Here is a 20,998-nt window from a genome sequence, read left to right on the forward strand (position 1 = left end):
TCCGGGCCACTTGTAGCCTTTGTGGGCATTGCAGCCACCGCTGAAGGGGCTACTCTCCTCAAGGATGCTGAACTGGAAGAAACCTGCTGGAAAATCCGAGTAAGTGTCCTTTGAAAAATTGTCCTTTGAATTACATAACCTCACATTTGCCAATAAAGGGGATCAGGGCCGTATCCTCCAGAAGTGAGAGTTTGATTTTGTGGGAAAAGCCAACTCTCCGTGTGAAACACGCCTATTGATATCCATGAAATTTTCGATTGGAAATTTTCTCATAAAAAACGGGGAGATTTCTCAAGTGGTATTCCCGGTGAGAGTTTGATTAATTTACATAGAAAATAAACAAATAAATTAAAATATCGCGTTTTTTAAGTTTTCAAATGATTATTTCACATAATAAATACAATTTCCGTATATTTATTATAAATTTCAATAAAGTTTTTTCTTAATAAACTGGATAGGCATTTCGATCTTTTTTTTATTATCTGTTTTTATTTGTCTAATTTTATTGAGTTTGATACCAATCATTTTCCAAATTGTTTACTATTTTAGTTTTATTTTATTTCAGCTTTCGTGAATAAGAAAACGGTTGTGGCCATTTAATGATTAGATCTTTGATTAACCTATTTATGTTCTTAATAAATACGAAATTGAACAGATTTTTAGCGATTTACTTGGCCGTAAAATCTTTAAAACTCTTAATTTTTGTTTTAACTAAAACCGTAGAAAAAAAAACGTATAATTTGTAGGGAGTTTATCGGGAAAAAGTTATTTTTTAGAAAGTTGAAATTGTTAGATCTCAAGAACCAACAAAACAAACATTTTAAGCAGCAAAATAATACCACTTATTATAAAATTAATAAATGGATAATAATTAAACAAATATTTAAAGAACGTGTAATTACGTGTTCTTCGTTAAATTAGAAAAAAATATATTGAGTGAGATTCTTAATATTCGCATCTATCTTATCCTTTTTTATTCGACGTACAATCTAAGAAAAAATTGTAACTTCTCTATAAAAAACTATTTACAATGCTTGAAACGCTTTTCTTTAGGTTGATAAAGTCTTTATTTGAGAAAATTCCTTTAAATACTCCATGTAAAATGGAAAAGAAAACGGATAATGTCCAGAATTTTCTGCGAAAAACATATCAATTTTGAATTTTACTCTTGAATGATTGTATGTATATCAGTATCTTTTAAATTTAAAATTTTCAAGGATCTTTATATTTATCTTAAATTTACTATATTTCGTTTATGTGTTCTTATAGAGATAAAATCGGATTCTCAAAAGGAATAAAATTCTATATCTAATTCTGTAATAATCGAAAAATCAAAAAAAAAAATCCTCAAACTGCCATTAAAATGGCGGAAGTGCGAATTGTTTATCAAACATTGCGATAATATCATGAATATTTGTCGAGGTTCTCAAGTATTGCAAAAATGTTACAAAAATACTCGTTAAATCCGAAAAAAAAAATCAAATTAGCGACTAAGAAAACTTTTCTTGGCGAAACCTCGTAACCTCTTAACATTTAATATGCATGATCGCTTGAAAATTGGTTCGAAAAATCACAAAAAAAAAACACAAGAAAATGTCAAAATATTGAAAAAATAAATAATAAGAATTGTTGCAGAATAATATTGTAGAGAAAAATACGATAAAAACTAACTTTATATCTTTTTTTTTCTTTTTCGAATTCCTGTTGGAATTTTACTTATTATTTTTAAAAGAAGCGCAAATTATAAATGAGAATTTTTAAATTTTACAAGAAAATGTTTGGTGTTGATATGAATCCAATAATCCTTGTCAAATTGTTAAAAAAAAAGAAAATTTCAAAGGAAATTTTTGTTACAAAAATCTCTTAAAATTCACTTTAGCATTATTTGACAATTTTCAGAAAATTTATACAAGACCACAAGAAAATGAGAAAATCTTTATATGTATTTATAATTGAATTGGTGCAAATGCAAAGGGTCTTTTTTTAAAGTTTTTTACAGTAGTAAAATATTAAAAAGAGAAATATGGCATGAAATGCCGTTGCAGTCAAAGCTTATAACAATGTTATTTAACTCTTTCGTCTCTTTTGGGACTGTAGTACCCAAAGAAGCATATGCATCTTCTATCAAAAACAATGTTTTTTAAGTATTCAGAACTGATAAAATTCCGATTCTTGCGGATGATTACAAACTATAAGGATGTCCAAATGTAAGATATTTTTTGTAGGACTTCAATTAATTCCTGAGCTTAGATATTTTTGATTAAAAATTGTGAAATTGGCTTACAGCATATGCTGCGGTCCGGAAAGAGTTAATTGTTTATTCATTCATTGAGGCCATTTACATCATCACATTAGATTGAGATTGGATTGTCCCAAAATCCGAATCCAATCTTGTCTGTTTACATCGTACTGTTGAGATTGAATTGGATTTCTAGCGGGATGCCATTTTTGTGAGGTTAAAAATAATATTTTCGATTTTTAAGTTGGATATTTTGCTTAAGATTCTTAAATTTAACTACACAATTTGCTTAACATTACGTTCATATCCTTGTTTAAGGAACTCTGCAAAAACTTCTTGGTTGCGATTTTTTTTTAAAGTCTATCGTCACAACAACCTCCTTCTCCTGATCAATTTAGAATAGGAGCTTAGTCTCCTTGCTTTGCCACCTCTTTTAAACTTGTCGTTGCCCATATCCTTGCACAATACACAAAAAAAGTCCTGAAAATTTTATTTTGTGCGACTTCCTTACCAAAACAACACAAATGATGAGGTTAGTTTTAACGTCAAATGCAACTCCGAATTTCGCTTCGCGCGTTCCGAAAATGTTTGGGACAATTTGAATCCAATCCAATTCGATACGAGAGGTCGTATTGGATTTGCCGTTTATATCGAGAAAAATTAGACAAATCCCAATCTAATGCGGTGATGTAAATGGCCTCATTGAATTTATAATTACTTCAGTATTCAGTTTTTTTGCGATCGAAAACAGTGCGCGGATTGTCAAAAAGCGATTTCCACAAAGAGCTCCACACGAAAATCTCGCCTGATTCTCGCCGATATTCGTGGTACGGAGAGAAGGCAGCTGGGAGAAATAGGCGAAAATGTTACGGAGAGAAACTCGCGTTAAATCTTCTCACAAAGTTGTGGATACGGCCCAGGGGTGTAACCAGGGGGTAGTTATCCTCTTGGGACAAGGGGTATTTCATGTAGAAACTATTTGACCCCGAAAATTTCTAATAGTGCGAAAATAGAGAAATAGAAACTCGAAAACCTCTAAAAACGCGGAAAGCAATCCAAAAAACACGCAAACGTTTCTCCTTTATTAAAAAAAATCCTAAAATTTTCTCGCAGGATACTGTTGAGAAACTTCGTCCTTCCTGGGATGAAGCTGAAATCTCCGTTGGAGAAAACCCAATTGGCCTTGAGGACCTCGAGATTGGAGGTCCAATTGCCAAAGGGTGCTCTGCTGTTGTTCATGCAGCCGCCCTCAAAAAACACGCCCCCGCTACTGATCCCAACCGCTCCTATCCACTCGCCCTGAAAATTATGTTTAACTACGATGTCCAGAGCAATGCTCTAGCCATCGTGAAGGCTATGTTTCGGGAGACTGTTCCCGCAAAACATCGTGCTCTGGAAGTGGCGGGATTCTGGCAGCATCTGGCTGATCAGGCCACTCTCCTGCCGCCCCATCCCAATGTAGTGTCCATGTTGGGGGTGTTTTGTGCCCAAATGCCACAATTGGAAGGAGCTCGTGCTCTCTATCCATCGGCACTTCCACCAAGACTCCATGAGTCTGGTTTCGGGCGGAATATGAGTTTGTTTTTGCTCATGAGGCGCTACCACTGCAGCCTGGTGGACTTTTTGAGTGCACAGAGAGAGAAGAAGATGTCAAACAGGTGGGCTCTGTTGCTTTTTGCCCAACTCCTGGAAGCTGTCGCTCATCTCAATCGCTACGGAGTGGCCCACAGGGATCTCAAGTCAGACAACATCCTCATCGACGTTGGAGCTGACGGGACTCCAGGACTAGTGGTAGCGGATTTCGGGTGCTGCCTAGCAGACAAAAGGTTAGTGATTTTCGAGTTTGTGATTTTCAGCCTAATTTTATTGTCCCTTATCAATGGGCCATAAGTTTTCAAAAAAGTTACTGCATAAATCTCCTGAAATATAACTCCGGCGAAGATGCACTCCATACATCTTTAGAAAGCTCTCGTGAAATGCCACTTCCCCTTCTAACATCGCAAGTTCATAAAACCACCGCTAGGAGCGCTATTTTTAAAAAGAAGATTTTTCAATTTTCTAAATTCAAAACCTCAAAAATTCCTTTGTGCATTGGGCTGAAATTTCAGTATGTTGTAGCCGCTGATTATACCTATCAAACAAAAAAATACTTAAGCCGATCGATAACCCCTGACCCGAGCTATAAGGGGTCAAAGTTCGAATATTGACCGGCCTCTATCTCCGGTTCTAATTAACAATTTGAGCTAAATTTTGGGTTTTTGGTTTCGTCTCGATGAGCACTTTCAGACGGAAGTTCAAAAAGTCACCACAGGTGGCGCTGCGATACCGTCAAAATTCATCAAAATTCAAACTCATTTTTCTCAAAAACGGCATTGTACAAATTAATCAAATTTTAGAGTGTTGTAGTTCAGTCTAGGACGTTTCCAAAAAGTGGCGTAAGTGCACTGTGGTTATAATAGAACCGGAGATGTGAGGGGTTACAGTTCACGAAATTCAAAAAAAAACATATCTAGGATTCTATTTGATCGGAAACATATTTCCGACTCTATTTTGATGAGTGAGGGCTTAAACGAAAGATCTCACCAAATACTACAACTTTTTAGAACATTTGAACTTCGTGGGACCAACACCAGGGGCGCCAGAGTCGAAAAACCAATTTCAATATCACATAACCTCAATTATCTCGACTGTCGCTGAATCGATTTTGATGATTACTTTAACATAATTGTAGAGGAGATTTGTGTCTACATTTCGTCCATACATTATTTTCCGTTCAGACTACGCTATCTGTCCGATTTTGCCGTTTAAGTGTAAAAAATGGACTTTTCCCATAATAACGCTTTGAAACCACTCAGGTGCTAATTTGACTGCTTCTACTCGACCAAGACACTTAAAATAGGGTTTTAAATGGAAAGTTTCACAAAATACAACAATTCTTTGATATAGTTGAAGTTCATCAAATCAGCACTAGGGGCGCTGTGGTCGAAAAACGAGTTCAGAAACAGACAACGTTGATTATCTCGGCTTCTGAGTATTCGATGAGATCAAGTTCTATGGCAAAATTATAGAGAACATTCTGGTTTACATTTCACCCATATATCACTTTTATGTCACTCCATCCGCTCCATCCAAATCTTTGATATTTTGGTTTTAATACAAAATTTGTATAATTTCACGAATTTGATTCAAAATAACTGAATGGTGTCCCACAACTTCAGCTCTAAATCGAATTTGCATGCATTCCGAGTTAGCTCATGTTAAGAATCTCACCCACATAAGCCGGTTAGGATTATCTGTCCTTTTTCAAAAGAAGACTACGAAAATGAGCGTGCCAATATCACCCAAATCCCGACTGAGGTGTGAGTTCCGGCGATTGGTGACTCAATTTGTCGCAAACGTCCTCAAAACCATCAGATCGGCTGCCTCTATTTTTGTATTCCCGGCAGTTGTAGTCCCAAATGACGGTTTCCTGATTCACAGCCTCAATTAATTCGGCCACCATCTAATTTGACCACGAAATCCTAGAAGTTTATGAAGGAATATAAAATGTAGATCCAACACATTTTTGTTTAGCTTTTTTCTTACTTATCCTCTTCACCGATCTTTTTCAATGTCTTTTGTCCTTTCTCCATCTCGTGTGCGATAAATAGTAGGTATTAGCACTACTTTTTATCATAATTTAATCATGAATAAATTGGTGAGAAAATTGTGGCGCAGAAACTACCCGAATGACTGCAATAAAGTAGTACCTGATGAAAATTTAATGAGCAAATTTTGCTCATTAATTCGCTCAATTCTCATTAATTTGTTCATTAATTATCAATCGTATTTATGCTATTTTAATCTGTTTAAACCAATTTTTGTGACTCGAGTCCAATTTTTTATCACTAAATGAATCGATTTCATCGATCGCTCTTGACGAAAACTGCTCATTAGGACATATATCAGCAACAATTAGTGTGAATCACATTAAAATTTTAATGTGAAATTCTCTAGTGTGATACCACGGTTAATATGTGAAAAAGAAATTGGGATACTCAGAAATGTATGACAACAAACTGTTTCTAAAAGCTCAGAACACAAAACTTGATTCTACTGTTTCATTGATTAGACCAAGTCTATGATCTATGGACCATAGACCAAACACCTTCCTTATACGAGTTTCAAGTTCCACTAGAAGTGACCATAGATTTCTTTAAGTTTAAATTACATTCTGATTGCAGTATATGTGCGTACGGCATAACGATATCACATAGAAAGACTAAACATAGATACATTTTCTATTGCTGCTTTATTAGTTTGAGGATGTAGGGGACTTTGCATTCCGGAGGTGACTTTGCACCCCTGCTTTTCGTAAGCTTGTCTTTAATTCTAGTACTTAAGGATGATCTTTAGACCATTCTTAAGTGTCCTTATGGCCTTTAGGACCTTAAGTGCTAAAGTTAAACAACAACCTTACGAAAAGCAAGGGTGCAAAGTTATCCTTGACATGTAAAGCTAACCTCATTTACGGTTTTCAAATGTCAATTTAATGGCTGTCCTTTTTGTATTGAGGGCAAGCCTTAGGTTTGCATACACCGTCAAATCTCTTGCATCCTTCAGAGCAGAAGCATCCTTTGTAAGTTCCGTATGCAGCACATTTGTGGTAATCATCGTGGCAGTAATCATAACATTCATTGCCATAACGGTAGACTTCGTGAGGACCACAGTGACAGTACTTATCAGGAACGCATGTACCGTTGATTCTTTTGCAGTTTTGTGCGCATCCACAACGTTGGTATGAGAATTCATTTCGACAATCCTTAGGGTTTCTATAACAATCTTCGTAACAGGTATTCGTTAAACCATAAACTTCGTTTTCAGGACAGGTGCTGCCGCATGCAGTTCGTTCCACACAAACTCCATTAATCCTTACGTATCCCCAATTGCATGAGCATCTTCGAACAATTGGTAGTGTAGCGCAATCCAAATAGTTTGTTCCACATGTTTCAAAGCAGTCATTCGTATTTATTACGGATTCATTTGGTGGACATGGACATACCGTTGCTAATACACAATTTCCATTGATCCTTTTGAATCCGTCTCGACAAGTACAGCGTTTGTATTGATATTCATTCTTGCATGTTTGCTCATCTTCACATCTTTCGATGCATTCACTGGAGAATGTGTATTCTTCATTTTGGCCACATGGACAATTGGTGTCCGGAACACAGAAACCATTTATTCTTACGTATCCTGGGAAGCAGAGGCACAATCCATAGGCATATTCTTGAGCACATTCAATGGGATTTGCAAAACACTGTTCCATACACGTGTTGGATATTGTAAAATATTCATTTTGGTCACATGTAAAATCACCATATGGTACACATTCACCATCGATTCTTCTATGTCCACGTTTGCAATAGCATCCATGATATAGTGGAGAATTGACGCAATTCATTACATCGGTACCTTCTGTGTCCATACATTCATTCCCTACCCAATACTGTTCATTTTGTGGACAAGGACAATTTGACTCTGGAATGCAAACACCATTGATTCTCTTGTAATTTGGCAAGCAGAAGCATCTCTTGTACTGAACATAATGTTCGCAGTATTTAGTATTGATACATTTTTCAAAACAATCGTGTCCAAATGTATATTCTTCATTAGCATGGCACATACATTTGCAATCTTCACGCAAACACCATTGATTCTCTTGTAGCCCTCCTTGCAGAAGCATCCTTGATAGTACTTTTGCTGCGAACAGTAGTATGATAATTTTTCACAATGTTCATGACACTGATTCCCATATTTGAATTCTTCATTTGAAGAACAGGAAGTAGCAGCTGTATCAGTACTTTGTGTAGAACCTAGAAGTCCTGCAGAGTATTCAAGATAATTTTGTTGTTTTCAGGTTTTTGATTTCTTCTTGAATTCTAAAAAAAATCAAATAGTTAACCTGCAACGTCGATCAAAGGTTCAGATTTACTGTGTGCGTGGCATTTAGTGAATGGTATCACTAAAATACAGAACAATAACCGAGAATTGAAGAAGTTTGATTTCATTGTACTTCACAGAAAGTTACTGAAATACTAACTCTTTGGCTTACAGTCACGAATACTTGAAGTCACGTCCTTGGATTTTTTTTATTGTTTTGTGAGGTTTGTGAGAATGTGGTTATTAAAATTTTATCACTGAATAATAGTAACGATTAAATAAACTACTATCATCTGAATGAAAGAAATTCTGTTCTGCGTTGAGAAGTGGACATGGTTATGGGTCTTTCTTGAACCTAAAAAGAAACTCAGTCTGTTATCGCATCGTTCATGCTCAAATTTCATGCTTTCATAGCAAGCAATGTCAATTCTCAAACGGAGTCACGCAAACAAGAATAGACATTCAAGTCATCTCTTTCTAGTCTGACCACGTCTAACATTCATTCATCCATTTTCAACCGTTTATCCCTATTGGGGTCGTGGGTCTATGACATCCAAATTAGCAGCCCATGCTTGTCGATCCTCCGTTACTTCAGGAAGATGTTCGGATTCGATCCCAAGGCGTTCCAAGGCAAGATTCTGAATTTGATTCAGCCACCTTGTCCTAGGTCTGCCTCGAGGTCGACGCCTTCTCACAATGGCAAGCATAGCTTTTCTGGAGAATCTTTTTCTATCCATGCGCTGAACATGTCCATACCATCGAAGTTGTGATTTCTCAACCCGAAGAAGCAGCTCCTCGACTCTTAGTTCCTCACGAACGGCTACATTCCTCACTCGATTTCGACGAGTGATTTCCTTGGCCCGAAGGTACCTCATCTCGGCAGCTTGTACTCGTAATCTTATACTTTCGATCCTTACCCAAATCTCATGACCGTAAGTGAGAATAGGAATAAACACAGCTTTGAAAACCGATAACTTAGCCGAACGGCTAAGCTCGGCCTTCTTCACCATGCTTCTGCCAAGCTCCCTCATTACTGCAGAATCTTGACCGATTCGCGACGATAGTTCGGTGTGAAACCTACCATCACTCGTGAATAACACCCCGAGATACTTGAACTTCTCCACCTTTGTCAATGCTTTTTCATCAACATGTATGGTGCATTTCGCAGGCCGTCGAGAAATCACCATTACGTCCGACTTTTTGTCGTTCATCTTCATACCTGTTTCGGTACAAACATTTACAAATCGATCAAAGGCGCGCTGAAGCTTTTCTTCGGAAGATCCAAAAAGAACCAAATCATCTTCAAAAAGAACCAAAAAAAAAATCGCATTTCCATAAAAATCTGAATCTCCAGCTCCCATCCAGAAAGCTCTGGGATAAATGTAAACAGGCTTGGCCTACGACCGACCGTTAGCTCAGTAGCCGATGGGGTCGTTGATGCTGCTGAGCTAAATCAGTTTTTTTTTCCTCCACTCTTGGCTCTTCTGTGCCTTGTTCTTCAGGCTTTTTCTTAGGTTTCAGCTTTACCTGCGTGTCTCAGGATGACGTAGTGAATGCTGTTTCCCGAGTAAGGTCGAATGCCATGGAGTGTGATGGGATTTCCCTTGTCTTCATAAAAATTCTACTCCCGGTGATTATTTCAGTGCTCACAAATATTTTTAACCACATAATAACTACTTCAACTTTTCCTTCATCTTGGAAGATGGCATTAGTTGTTCCCATTCCAAAGATTTCTAACCCTAAATGTCCCTCTGATTACAGGCCAATCAGCTTGCTTCCGGTTTTATCAAAGGTTTTTGAGTTTCTACTGCATGAGCAGTTGACTCAATATTTGGATGATGGCAAGATGCTATGTGATCTACAATCGGGCTTTCGAAAGGGTCACAGCACTGTGTCAGCTCTTTTAAAAGTTAGTCATGATATCTCGGCAGCCACTAATCGAAATCGTTTCGTCATATTGGTGCTGTTCGACTTTACGAAAGCCTTTGATAGCCTTCCGCATGATCTGCCCCCCAATTCCGATGGCCGTCACGAAATTTATCCAGATTTTTCGGGATGGTGGTTGTGTGTGTGTGGCCGCTTCAGCTCATATTTTGTGCACTTTTGAGCAAATTATTCACATTTAAACACAGAAACACCCTTTATGAGATGAAAATTATTGTAATTTGATTTACTAAAATATTAAATTCGCGAAAAACTAGAGAAAAATCCGTGAAATTCAACGCTTGTTCAATGAGGCTGTCATTTCTCAATCATGCCATTGCTCTCGCTCGCACTCTCTCGTTCACTTTTTAATTGCGGGATATTTTCAAAATCATTTCCGTTACATAGCCGGCTTCATCAAATCACTCAAATTTTAATTTCTTTGTTACAAGTGTGGTCCAAGGCAACAAAATAATTTTTTTAAATGATTTTTCCATATGAATTTATTAATGCCTTGGGTATTTAATAAACAATTTCGTTATGAACTATAGTACCTAAAGTTTTTTTTCTAAAGCACAGTGCAATAAAATGAAATCCTTTCTTGTGGGGGATGCAAGTGGATGAGTACTTTTGTTTTCCTTTTGGTGTTTCATGAACATGTTCTCCCGAGACATTTATGGAGGAATATCACGTCAAATTTCTGAGATATCTTTAGGTAAAAATTCTCAAGAAATTAAAAAACTTGCTTGTTTAAACTCGTATTTATCTCAATAATTGTACATTACAGAACGTTGGTGTCCAGAATCCAGAAATGATTTTTGCAGGAGAATTCAAGGAAAAATTCCCTAGAACAAACTAATTTTCTATCTATTCTATCTATTCTATTTGTGTAGTAACTAGTAATCTTATTTGTAAAAAGTAAAATATCGCTGTAAAATTGTTCGTGAAGTGTGTGACTCAGAACCCATGTACCCAATGAAGACATCCCTTTGGCCCCCAAGAAAGACAAAATCCCAGAAACCTGACATTTTCGACCCGTGAAGAAGGTCCGCAGGGAACCGAAAAAGCTCTGAGAAGAAATGTTTTTTTTTTATTCTGGGCTGAAATGTTCCATTCAACGACCATCAGATTATTATTGTTAATAAATTGTTACACCGGTCCCTTACCCTTAAGTTCTCCGTGTTTATGATCTTCAGAGAACTTAGCTCTTTTTTCGAGAATATTTTCGTGAAAAAGACAAGTAGTCTTGCGCAATCCTTTTCGGAGATTCGACGGATATTCAGGGATTTATGAAGAAAATGAAGAAAATTATAGAAAAAATTAAAATTAAAAATTAATTAGTTTTAAAATGTAGTTCTAGGAAAATCTTCTTTGAATTTTTTTTGACAAATCGTTTCTGGACAACACCATCCTACTCGTTATTGAAATAACATGCATTTAATCAAATACTTTTACCTATTTCTTGAGAATTTTCACATTAAGATATTTTAGAATGTTGAAGTGATGGACCATAAGTATCTTTGTGGGTTCTGGAGACACCAAGAAACCCCAAAGTATTCATCGATAATTATTTCAATTTTTCCTCGTGGACATTAAATTTATGTAATTATATATTACATAAAATTAATAGAACCAATTTTAACAAAAAATTTTGAGCACTAAATCGTGAAATTTTCACTTAAAATGCATCTGTTTTGCCATCTCACGACCTCCAGGAGCTCGCGGGATAAAATTCGCGGGATATTCAAAATAACAGCCATTATTCCGCTTTTTGTGCACTACTACACATGCCATCCCTCTGAAAGCACCACACTCTTTATCCGTGCCCACTCATACAGAGTGAAGACTCTGTGTATGATGTATATTTCTATTTCGCAAAATCGGGAAAATTTTGGCGGGATAGCAATGTGACGGCGTCAGAATTGCATCACTGGTCTGTTATAAACTTTTCAACTTGTTCGGGGTCTCTTCATCTGCAGTCATCCCTTTTCAAGTCATATCTTAATGATCTATCTCAAGTTGTGTTCGAGACGAAATGTCTCCCCCTGCCTTCTTGTCCAAGGGCATTGCTCAAGGCTCTATCCTTGGGCCTCTTTTTTTTTCTCTTTTCATCAATGATTTGCCCTCTGTCCTGCGCAGCGGTTCCTATCACCTTTATACGGATGACATCCAAATTTATGTTGAGGGTGATCCCTCAGACCCTTCATCAGTGTTTCGAATAATGAATGAGAATCTCTCAAAAATTGAGCACTGGTCAATCTCCAATGGATTACTTCTAAACCCTAAAAAGTCGCAGGCTATACTCATTTCTAAAAAAATCTGTTTAGATTTCTCCTATATCCTCTGATTCTTCATGGAGAAGTTATTCCTTTTTGTTAGCAGGTCAAAAACTTAGGAATCATCTTCAATACAAACCTGTCTTGGTCAGATCATGTGTCTTCTATTTGCCGTAAGGTCAATTACTCTCTTTATACGCTTAGGCGCTACCGAGACATCACACCCCGTGACACACGGCTGCTTTTGGCCAGAGCACTTTTGCTCCCTTTTTTCAATTATGGGGTCTAGCTGTTTTTTTTTCAACAATTGTATCAGGTATATCTGTTGGCTTAAACCTCGTGATCACATTTCCTCGTATAGGGATGTGTTTGTCGGGTGTGACCTACCTTCACACTAGCAAATGCGAGCCCTCACGTTCATTTGTCGGCTTCTTGTGTCGCGGTGTCCTGAATATCTGGCGGCCCTCTTGACGGACGGTGGTTCGGCTAGGTTGAGGGGGCTCATTGTGCCAAAATCTGTTAGTGAGACATTCCGTCGTACTCTCTTTGTTAGGGGAGTCTACCTGTACAACTCCCTTCCTCTTCCTACGAGAAGATCGGTTGCTGCTATTAGGGAGCACTTCCTGAACACATCTAAGTAGTTCTTTGAATCTAAACAATTTTTCTTTTTTTTTTAACTAATTTTTTAATCTTCCAACATATTTTTTTTTCACTGATTTTTTTTACATTTTTTATCCTTCATCTGCCACAAATTTGTAAGAGGGAAACACCCTATTTTTTGTGATGAATTGAATTGAATTGAATCTGCGAAGAGGAGATGGCTCGCCCTGAAATCCCCAATACGAATCGCATTCCGCCCCCGACTGCGTTCCATAATCTTGTCCATGTATATTATGAACAACAATGGTGATAGAACACATCCCTGGCGCAGTCCAACACCTACCTGAAAACCTTCCGACTTGGATCCGTTTACACGAACACAGCTACTACGGTCTCTGTACAATGACTGAATGGCTTCTACCAAACTTTATCCAGTCCGTACTCGTGCAGTACATCCCAAAGTTGTTCTCTCGGTACTCGATCATGTGCTTTTTCCAAATCTGTGAAACAAGCATAGAGTGGAATTGCATATTCCCAAGCCTTTTCGACAATCATCCTCAGGGTAAAAAGCTGATCCGTGGTGCTTCTACCAGGTCTGAAACCGCATTGTTCCTCACCCAGTCTGGGTTCTAACATTTTAACCAGAATATATTGCACTCATAACGGTTTACGTTTTGAAAGAAGTCCTACATTGTTTCATACAAAATGTTCTAGCAAATGTAAATTTCAAACGAAGCTGAACCATTGAAATTCTTTTTAACTCTTTCGTCTCCTTTGGGACTCTGGGTACCCATGGAAACAACAATTTTTTTAGACTATTTAGAATCGATAAAATTCCGATTCTTGTGGATGATCACGAACTATAAGGATGTCCAAATCTAGGATAATTTTTGCAGGATCCCAATTAACTCCTGAGCTAAAATATTCTTGGTCAAAAATCGTGAAATTTCAATTTTCTGCTTCCTTGCAGATATTGTGACTTTTTTGATATTTCTAGACCAGAATATGGAAAAATCTCTCGGGGTCAATAAGTATGATAACTAACAATTACAAATTACATAAATTCGAAAAACAATTTTTTCTTAAATTTTCAAAAAACTTGTTCAAACTTTATGGGTACTCTCGTCCCCAAAAATCTAGAGGTGAAATGTAAGGTTATCCCGCCAATGCCCGCCATTTGCTTTTTGACACCAACCTTGTAAGAAAATTCCAAGCGGGAGCGAAATTTTTGCCAATATGGCCGATAATTTTGACATTTGGCAGCGAGAGATTGGCGCTTGGCCCTCTTGGCAGTGTTTTCTATTTATTTAACACTATGACTTATTCTCCCGAAGTATAGACTTAAGTGTTGAACTCTTTGAATGTTTTGACATGAGGAAACTTTCAGACTTTAGAGTGTCACTGAATATTTTATGTGAATAAATTCAAAGTATCACTAGGATTACTGAAGTGGCACTTTAGAAGAGGATTATTTTTCCCTTTAGACATGGCCTACGAGTGCCTTATCCAACGGCTGAAGTTGACAAAGGCGGAAATACAGCTCTTATGGCACCTGAGATCATTACCCAGAATCCAGGAACTTTCGCAACGCTGGACTATACGAAAGCCGATCTTTGGACTTCCGGAACGATCGCGTATGAAATCTTTGGAACTGAGAATCCCTTTTACGGACCTCATCTCAAGAACTTTTCCTACCGTGATGAAGATCTGCCGCCAATGGCCGAAGATGTGCCTGTGATTGTGAGAAAACTGGTGGGAAATCTCTTGCAGAGGAATCCCAAGAAGGTAAGCTTTTTATCCCTAGAAAATTATCCAAAGGATTCTAACTATTTGGCGGTTTTGACAGCGATTGAGTGCTGATGTGGCAGCCAATGCGATGCAACTGTTCCTCTGGGCACCGTCCGGATGGCTGCGGCCATCGTCAAATGCCCCAACATCAGCGGAAATCCTTCAGTGGCTCCTGTGCTTAACCTCAAAAGTCCTATACGAGAACGCTATGGATTCACGTGGACAGAGAAGTGCTCAATTTACTGAGTACTTCCTTATCTCGAGCTTCCTGGTTAGGGCCAGTTTGAGGCGCATTGAGAAGGCACTGCTGTGGATAAGACGTATCGTCGTGGAGGAACATCTCGAGGACGACGAGATTAAGGTGTGATCTTTTCCTTCATTATTATTATCATTTAACTTTGTGCTCTTCTAGAGTGGATAGGTGTTGATGTTATTTTACCCCAAAAAATATATATATTTTCCCTAACAAAAAACGTTTTATACTTTACACAAATTTTCAACAAATGCCAGGATCTTTTTTATCCCAACGGATAACAGAAAATATTTATAAAAATAATATTAGAATAGGACTTTCTTTTTTTAAGTAGACGCTTTCTCGTTGATTATTCACAATTCTGGGTTTGAATAACAGTATTTAATACGTTATCCAAGGTAATTTGAGCATTGGATTGACTTTATCCAGACTCTATCTTCAGTTGAGTTAAGTTAGAAAAATTGCACTTTTATTAATAAAATTTTACTAAAAGACTGTGCATTGTGTTCTTATTTATCCGAATTCGATAATCGGTAAGGATAATAAAATTGTGGATATGTAACATTATGGCCTCTACACATTGGGAGCAATTTTTGTCAAAAATTGCTTTTTTGAAGGAAGTTCCCTGCGGCGTTGTAGGGGGAAACGTCAAATTTCTGTCAAAAACGCAATTTTTGACGAAAATTGCTCCCAATGTGTAGACGCCTACTTTGAAACACTGTAATTTGATAGAAAAGCTTATCCAAGATGGTTTGAGTACTGGGTTGCTTTATCCAAGTCTTGGATAACAGGTAAAATACAAATACTTGAATTCTTAGTCCTAAATTGAGGAGTATTCAGTGTTATCAAGTATTTTATACGGCAGATAAACACAATTGGTTCGACAATTCGAGTAAAATTTAAATTTATTTCATATTTTGAAAAATTGAACTTTTTTAAATAAAAATTCTTTAAAAGGCTCTAAATTCTGTTAGATTTAATGAAATACCTAATCTCCTTTTTACAGGATTGCAGGTTAATTAAAAAAGTTATCCAAGATAGATTGAGCAGGGTTACGATTTATCCTTGGATAAAGCATTCTGGGATGTCTGGGATAAAAGCCTTCCCTGATGAATTACAATATTTAATATTAGTCAAATGCATTTTTTAATAAAATTTATCTAATATTAGCCTCGTAAATATTTGTTACAAAAGAAATTAATATTCAACATTTTTTTTTCAAATTTATCAGTAATTTTTTAAAGAAATTTTTGAAAAAAAATTAATTTCTCAGCGTTCTAGTTTATCCGGGATTTTGAATAAATTCTAGATGGCATTTTCTTCTATCCAAGGGAGATTTGTTCGAATTTTAAACATTTGTTCAGTCGGTTCAGTCAGTTTGTTCAATTGATAATAAAAAAATAAGGAAAAATTAAAAAAAAATAGTGTTCGAGATCTTTTTTAAACAAAAAAAAGCATTTAAAATTTCAAAGTGAAAAATTTAATAGTATTTTTATAGTTGGGATTATAGTAAAGAGAGGTAATTCCGATGCTTTTCATAGAGTGCGACTTTAAAACTTGTTTTTGGACTGATGAAGTATTTTTTTTACCCATTCCAAATCAAAAGAATTATTCTTTGTTTCGTTTAGAATCATGATAGAAAAAGAATTTTAGCAATAATATTGAGGAAAATTAATAAAATAATAATAATATTAATATATGCGCAAGAACGTTACTGCGATGCTTTTTTCTAACTCCGTTGAATTCGATCAAACTCGGATGCTCATTTTAAGGAAAAGTTTAATGCATAGAAATGAGAAGATATAACTGTTTTATCACACTTGCACATTAAAATTTTAATATGATTCACATTAATTGTCGCTGGTGAGAGTCTAAATGTGTAATTTGTGTGTTTCAATCATTTTATATTCAAAATTTGATGTATTTGTTGATAAAAAGGTAGACTTTAGACTTGGCCCGCAAAATTTGATATAAATTGATTTATAGCATTAATGCGAAAAATTAATGCGATTTTCTCTTTAATTTTTTAATGTAAAAAATATTTATGCTTTATGTAAATTTAAACTTATTTTTGCAGGCCAAGTCCACTTCTTTATCAATAAATAGAAAAAAAAATCCAAATATTAAGTGACTCAAAGACACGAATAACATGTTTGGACGCTCACAAGCGACAATTAATGTGAATCACATTAAAATTTTAATGTGCAAGTGTGATAACGCAGTAATAAGGGAAGTGTACCACGGATCGGAATGTTAAGAGACGTGCTCCATATTTAGTTGAATATATGAGTTCCAAAACACTATTTGGTTATTTTTTTACATGCCAATTGATATATTAGTGATCCATTTAATCATTTTCGTGTATTGACACTTTTGCTAATTACGGAAATTAATAATATATAGGTGTAATTGTAAGGATGCAATGTGTTCCGCGGATCGGAAGGGACTTAATCAGGTGTTCCATGGATCGGAAAGGGATGAGCCACGGATCGGCAGATATTTTTGATGAGGATTCATCTGCTTTCTTGGCATCTAAATCACTCTACAAGGCTTCATTGAAGCTTCTTTGTCATCTTTACACTGTGTACTATGTATTCACATGATACTACTTCTAAAATTGTTAAATTTAATGAAACTTTCACTGGTAAATTGTTCTATCACAACAAAAACATCTAATAATGGCTGTGAAGATGACAGCTGAGCGCGTTGAGCGCAATTTTCCACGAAAAAAATGTGCCGATTCGAGGAACAGATGAAAGAAAACGTACTTGTTCGCAAAAAATAATTTATTTTCAATATTCCTTACCGAAACAATTAAAAATGTGTATTGATAGTGAGATTAGAGTCACTGAATATTCACTTTTTAATTAACACAGATTTGTAAATCATTTTAATCAAACCTAATTCCTCATATTCTTGCAGACGAATTCTCGCGTGAAATATTAAGAAAGCGATGAATGGAGGGTTTTTTGCTAACGACTCTGATACAGTAGTGATTCAATAAATTAGGTAAATAATAGCAATTTTGTTTGAAACTCGACGATAAAATTGGTTCTGTAGATTAAATATGAGCTATCGAGATGCATCTTGCTAAAGAAAATTACTAAAATACAATGAATAATTTTCAAAAGTACATTTTACTTTGGGGTGTCGATACGCGGGACAACCTTCCGATCCGAGGAACACTGACGATCGCTGGTACATTTACCTTATATCAAATTAAAATATTAAAATTTACTTTTAAACTTATTTTATCCAACTTTTTTTAAAATTTTGTTCATGATCGAATTCGGATATTTTATAATACTTTTTTCATTGAAATCTTGCTGAATAACTTTGCTTTATTTTATCAATGTTTAGCCAAGACACTTTGGATAACAGGATACACTTTGGATAACAGGATAAGATAAAAAAAACTATTAATGAACTGATGGATATTTTTTAATTTATAAAGCCTACTCCAAAGCAGAATAAAGAGTATTAATCGTTATTATCCATTTATTTTATTATCCAGCTTCAATTTCGTAAAAATATTCTTTCAGACTGGATAAACGGGATAAACGGAAAAGCTTGATTTAATGAAGATTCCGAAAATATGATAAATATTTATTGAGATTATCCAAGTTCCGCTGGATCTTTTAGTCTTTTAAGTCTGGATAAAGAATATTCTTTTATCACGAATAATCTGTCGAAAGCGTCTACTTACCTATAAATTTCTAAAATTTTGTTAGAAGATGAGCCTCCTGACAGAATCCAGAATACACGAGGCCAAGTAGATGGCACTGAGGAAAGCTACTCCAATGGAGAGCCATCCCATCAATGTACACTCTGCTCCAGCTGCTCGGACAGCCAGTAAACCCTTCCAGCCACCTTTTGCCTCTAACCAAACCATCAGATCCTCTTCTACCACATGCCCAAAGACCTCAACTAGCCTGGGAAGAGCATCTGCTCTGCCCAGACGAACACAATCCAGGGCAACGCCTCCTATCACGGCACAGAAGGAGATTACGCGTGCCCAGGAGGCTCCTCCCCTGAACAGCTCCTTGGCCACTTCTGCCAGGAGCACTGAGAGTGTCTCAGCCTCGGGCAAATCGGCCCAGGCTCGAGACAATTGGCGTCCGACGTTGCTGTAGACCCGAGGATGCATCCTCTCCAATTCTTCGCCCAACTGTTGAAATGTCCCCATTAGAAGTTAATACTATTTTTTAGATATCACAATTAACACTTTTACCCCGTTTAAGATGGGAAAGACATCCCTGATGACTGTGGAAGTGGACGGTGTATCGATAGTTATTGTTCTGAGTCTCTGAATTACCTTCCGATTGAGTGCACCTGATCTCTTGAGACGGAAACGGATGTACTGTAGACAGAGACATTTTCCCTGCAAATATCACCTCAACGTAAATCCCAGTTGAATAAAGAAAAATCCCTCTAAAAATTCTCTCGAAGGACTTTATTCAGAGAGAGAGAGAGAGGAAGAGCAACCTGTTGCTTTATTGACAAAATGCGCGCGCTTTTCCTAATATTTGTGCCCAAAATAGCTAATTTTTCGCGCCTCCGAATGAGAAAATTCCACCGTAAGAATATTAATTGGTGTGCCAGGGCAGGAAGTGGCAGATGCAGAGTATCTTTTAGCACCTCTTCACAAGGTTAAAGTAAACATCTGGGGATGAGTGTTGCTGCCCTGTTTTTTTTCACAGAGTTTTTTTCCACTGGACATTTCAAGCAATTTTCTCACTCGTTTGCACGAAATTCTCCCAGGAAACTATTTTTCCAGTTTTTCACATACCTGTGCAACAATATCCTGTGGTGATACCATTAAATAATTCACTTTTTTCCGCTTTTTCCATTCTCCCGGATCGCAAGACGAAAATTCGTGATTGTCACTCATACAAACGGTGTCACTCTCACACTTTTCTTCTCGTCTCCCCCAATTGAGGGCGCTACTGATGTTTTGGGTTCCATTCATTTGAATTCAAACAAATAACTGACGTGTTTTGGGTGATATTGACGGTAAGGGGGACTCTTGGGTACACTGAGAAAAATCTTTTTATGCAGGAATCACAATTATAGTAAACTTTACAATAAGCTTAAATCACGCTTAACACTGAAAAATTGGGGAAAGTGGTCTGCCTTTGAATGCGGCAGCCTTTGAATTTAACAATTTTTCTCTTATTTCTCAAAGAAACAATTCTATTTTGTGAACTATAGTTAATAGGGGAGACTGGGGCAAAAAGTAACAAATCGAAAAATTCAAAATTCAACATCTTCCAAGATAAAAAAAAGATAGCGTCTCAAATTTTTTCAATAGATAGCCTTCATAGACCTTCTTCAATGTCGTCAGTTTATTACAATTCGAACAAGGAATTTAGAAAATAAAAAATATTGAAATTTTTAGCCCTATTTTTGAAATATTTTGCTTACGGAAGATATCAATATCTACTTATTTTCCAAAATTGATGCACTAGTGAATATTTTCCAAATAATATGGATTCTTTGAATACAAATCCTCTATCTATTTTAGAATTTTACAAAAGTTCTTTTCTCCAGAAATCCTTTTATTAAAAATGGCCACTTGGGGTAAAAAGTAACAAAAGGTATAGAGCAAAAAGTAACAAAAAGCGAAGCAATTTCTGATGTCTGAAACGTCATTACCATGTTTAGCCGCTTGTTCTTTGCATTGGTCAAACGATTTGCAGTCTTTTGTGTGTGTGTTTTTTTTCTAAAATAGCTTGAAAAGCGCTTTCCTCGTTTTCTCACTTTTCTCGCAGAGAAAACGGTGTTTTACAAAGGTGTAGATGAATAAATTTTCTATGAAAATATGTCCTCTAGGTATTTTTTCAAATTTACGGAAGCCCATGATGAAGCGAATCAAAATATGATAATACCCCATGTCTGGTACTGTTTGCCCCAGCATTTTTGAGAATAATCACAAAAATACCTTTTAGAAAACGGCTCGACAAACGTATTTCCTTACAAAATAGAGACTGACTTCCA

At 36.4% G+C, this 20,998-nt stretch overlaps 3 protein-coding genes across 3 annotated transcripts in view; 1 reads left to right on the forward strand and 2 right to left on the reverse strand.

The window, feature by feature from the left end:
* The window catches only part of LOC129803420 (serine/threonine-protein kinase Pink1, mitochondrial), an 18,532-nt gene extending 1,056 nt beyond the window's left edge, over positions 1-17,476 (forward strand). The window contains exons 4-7 of the mRNA XM_055849967.1: positions 1-99; positions 3,353-4,065; positions 14,445-14,745; positions 14,807-17,476. Coding sequence (XP_055705942.1) covers positions 1-99; positions 3,353-4,065; positions 14,445-14,745; positions 14,807-15,115 — 1,422 coding nt within the window. The 3' untranslated portion in view covers positions 15,116-17,476. The remainder of the gene's footprint in view (positions 100-3,352; positions 4,066-14,444; positions 14,746-14,806) is intronic.
* On the reverse strand, positions 6,512-8,326 carry LOC129803421 (prion-like-(Q/N-rich) domain-bearing protein 25). Its single transcript, XM_055849968.1, has 2 exons — positions 8,184-8,326; positions 6,512-8,103 (listed from the first exon to the last, which is right to left on the reverse strand). Exon 2 carries the CDS (start codon positions 7,962-7,964, stop codon positions 6,768-6,770), a length of 1,197 nt encoding a protein of 398 aa, XP_055705943.1. The 5' UTR covers positions 7,965-8,103; positions 8,184-8,326; the 3' UTR covers positions 6,512-6,767.
* Positions 15,182-19,970, reverse strand: LOC129800306 (bcl-2-related ovarian killer protein homolog B-like). Its single transcript, XM_055844593.1, has 3 exons — positions 19,791-19,970; positions 19,233-19,382; positions 15,182-19,169 (listed from the first exon to the last, which is right to left on the reverse strand). The coding sequence occupies exons 1-3, from the start codon at positions 19,968-19,970 to the stop codon at positions 18,729-18,731; spliced, it is 771 nt and encodes a 256-aa protein (XP_055700568.1). The 3' UTR covers positions 15,182-18,728.
* Positions 19,971-20,998: the final 1,028 nt, after the last annotated feature.

This window comes from Phlebotomus papatasi, chromosome 2 (genome assembly GCF_024763615.1).
Source record: "Phlebotomus papatasi isolate M1 chromosome 2, Ppap_2.1, whole genome shotgun sequence".
Classification (NCBI taxonomy): domain Eukaryota; kingdom Metazoa; phylum Arthropoda; class Insecta; order Diptera; family Psychodidae; genus Phlebotomus; species Phlebotomus papatasi.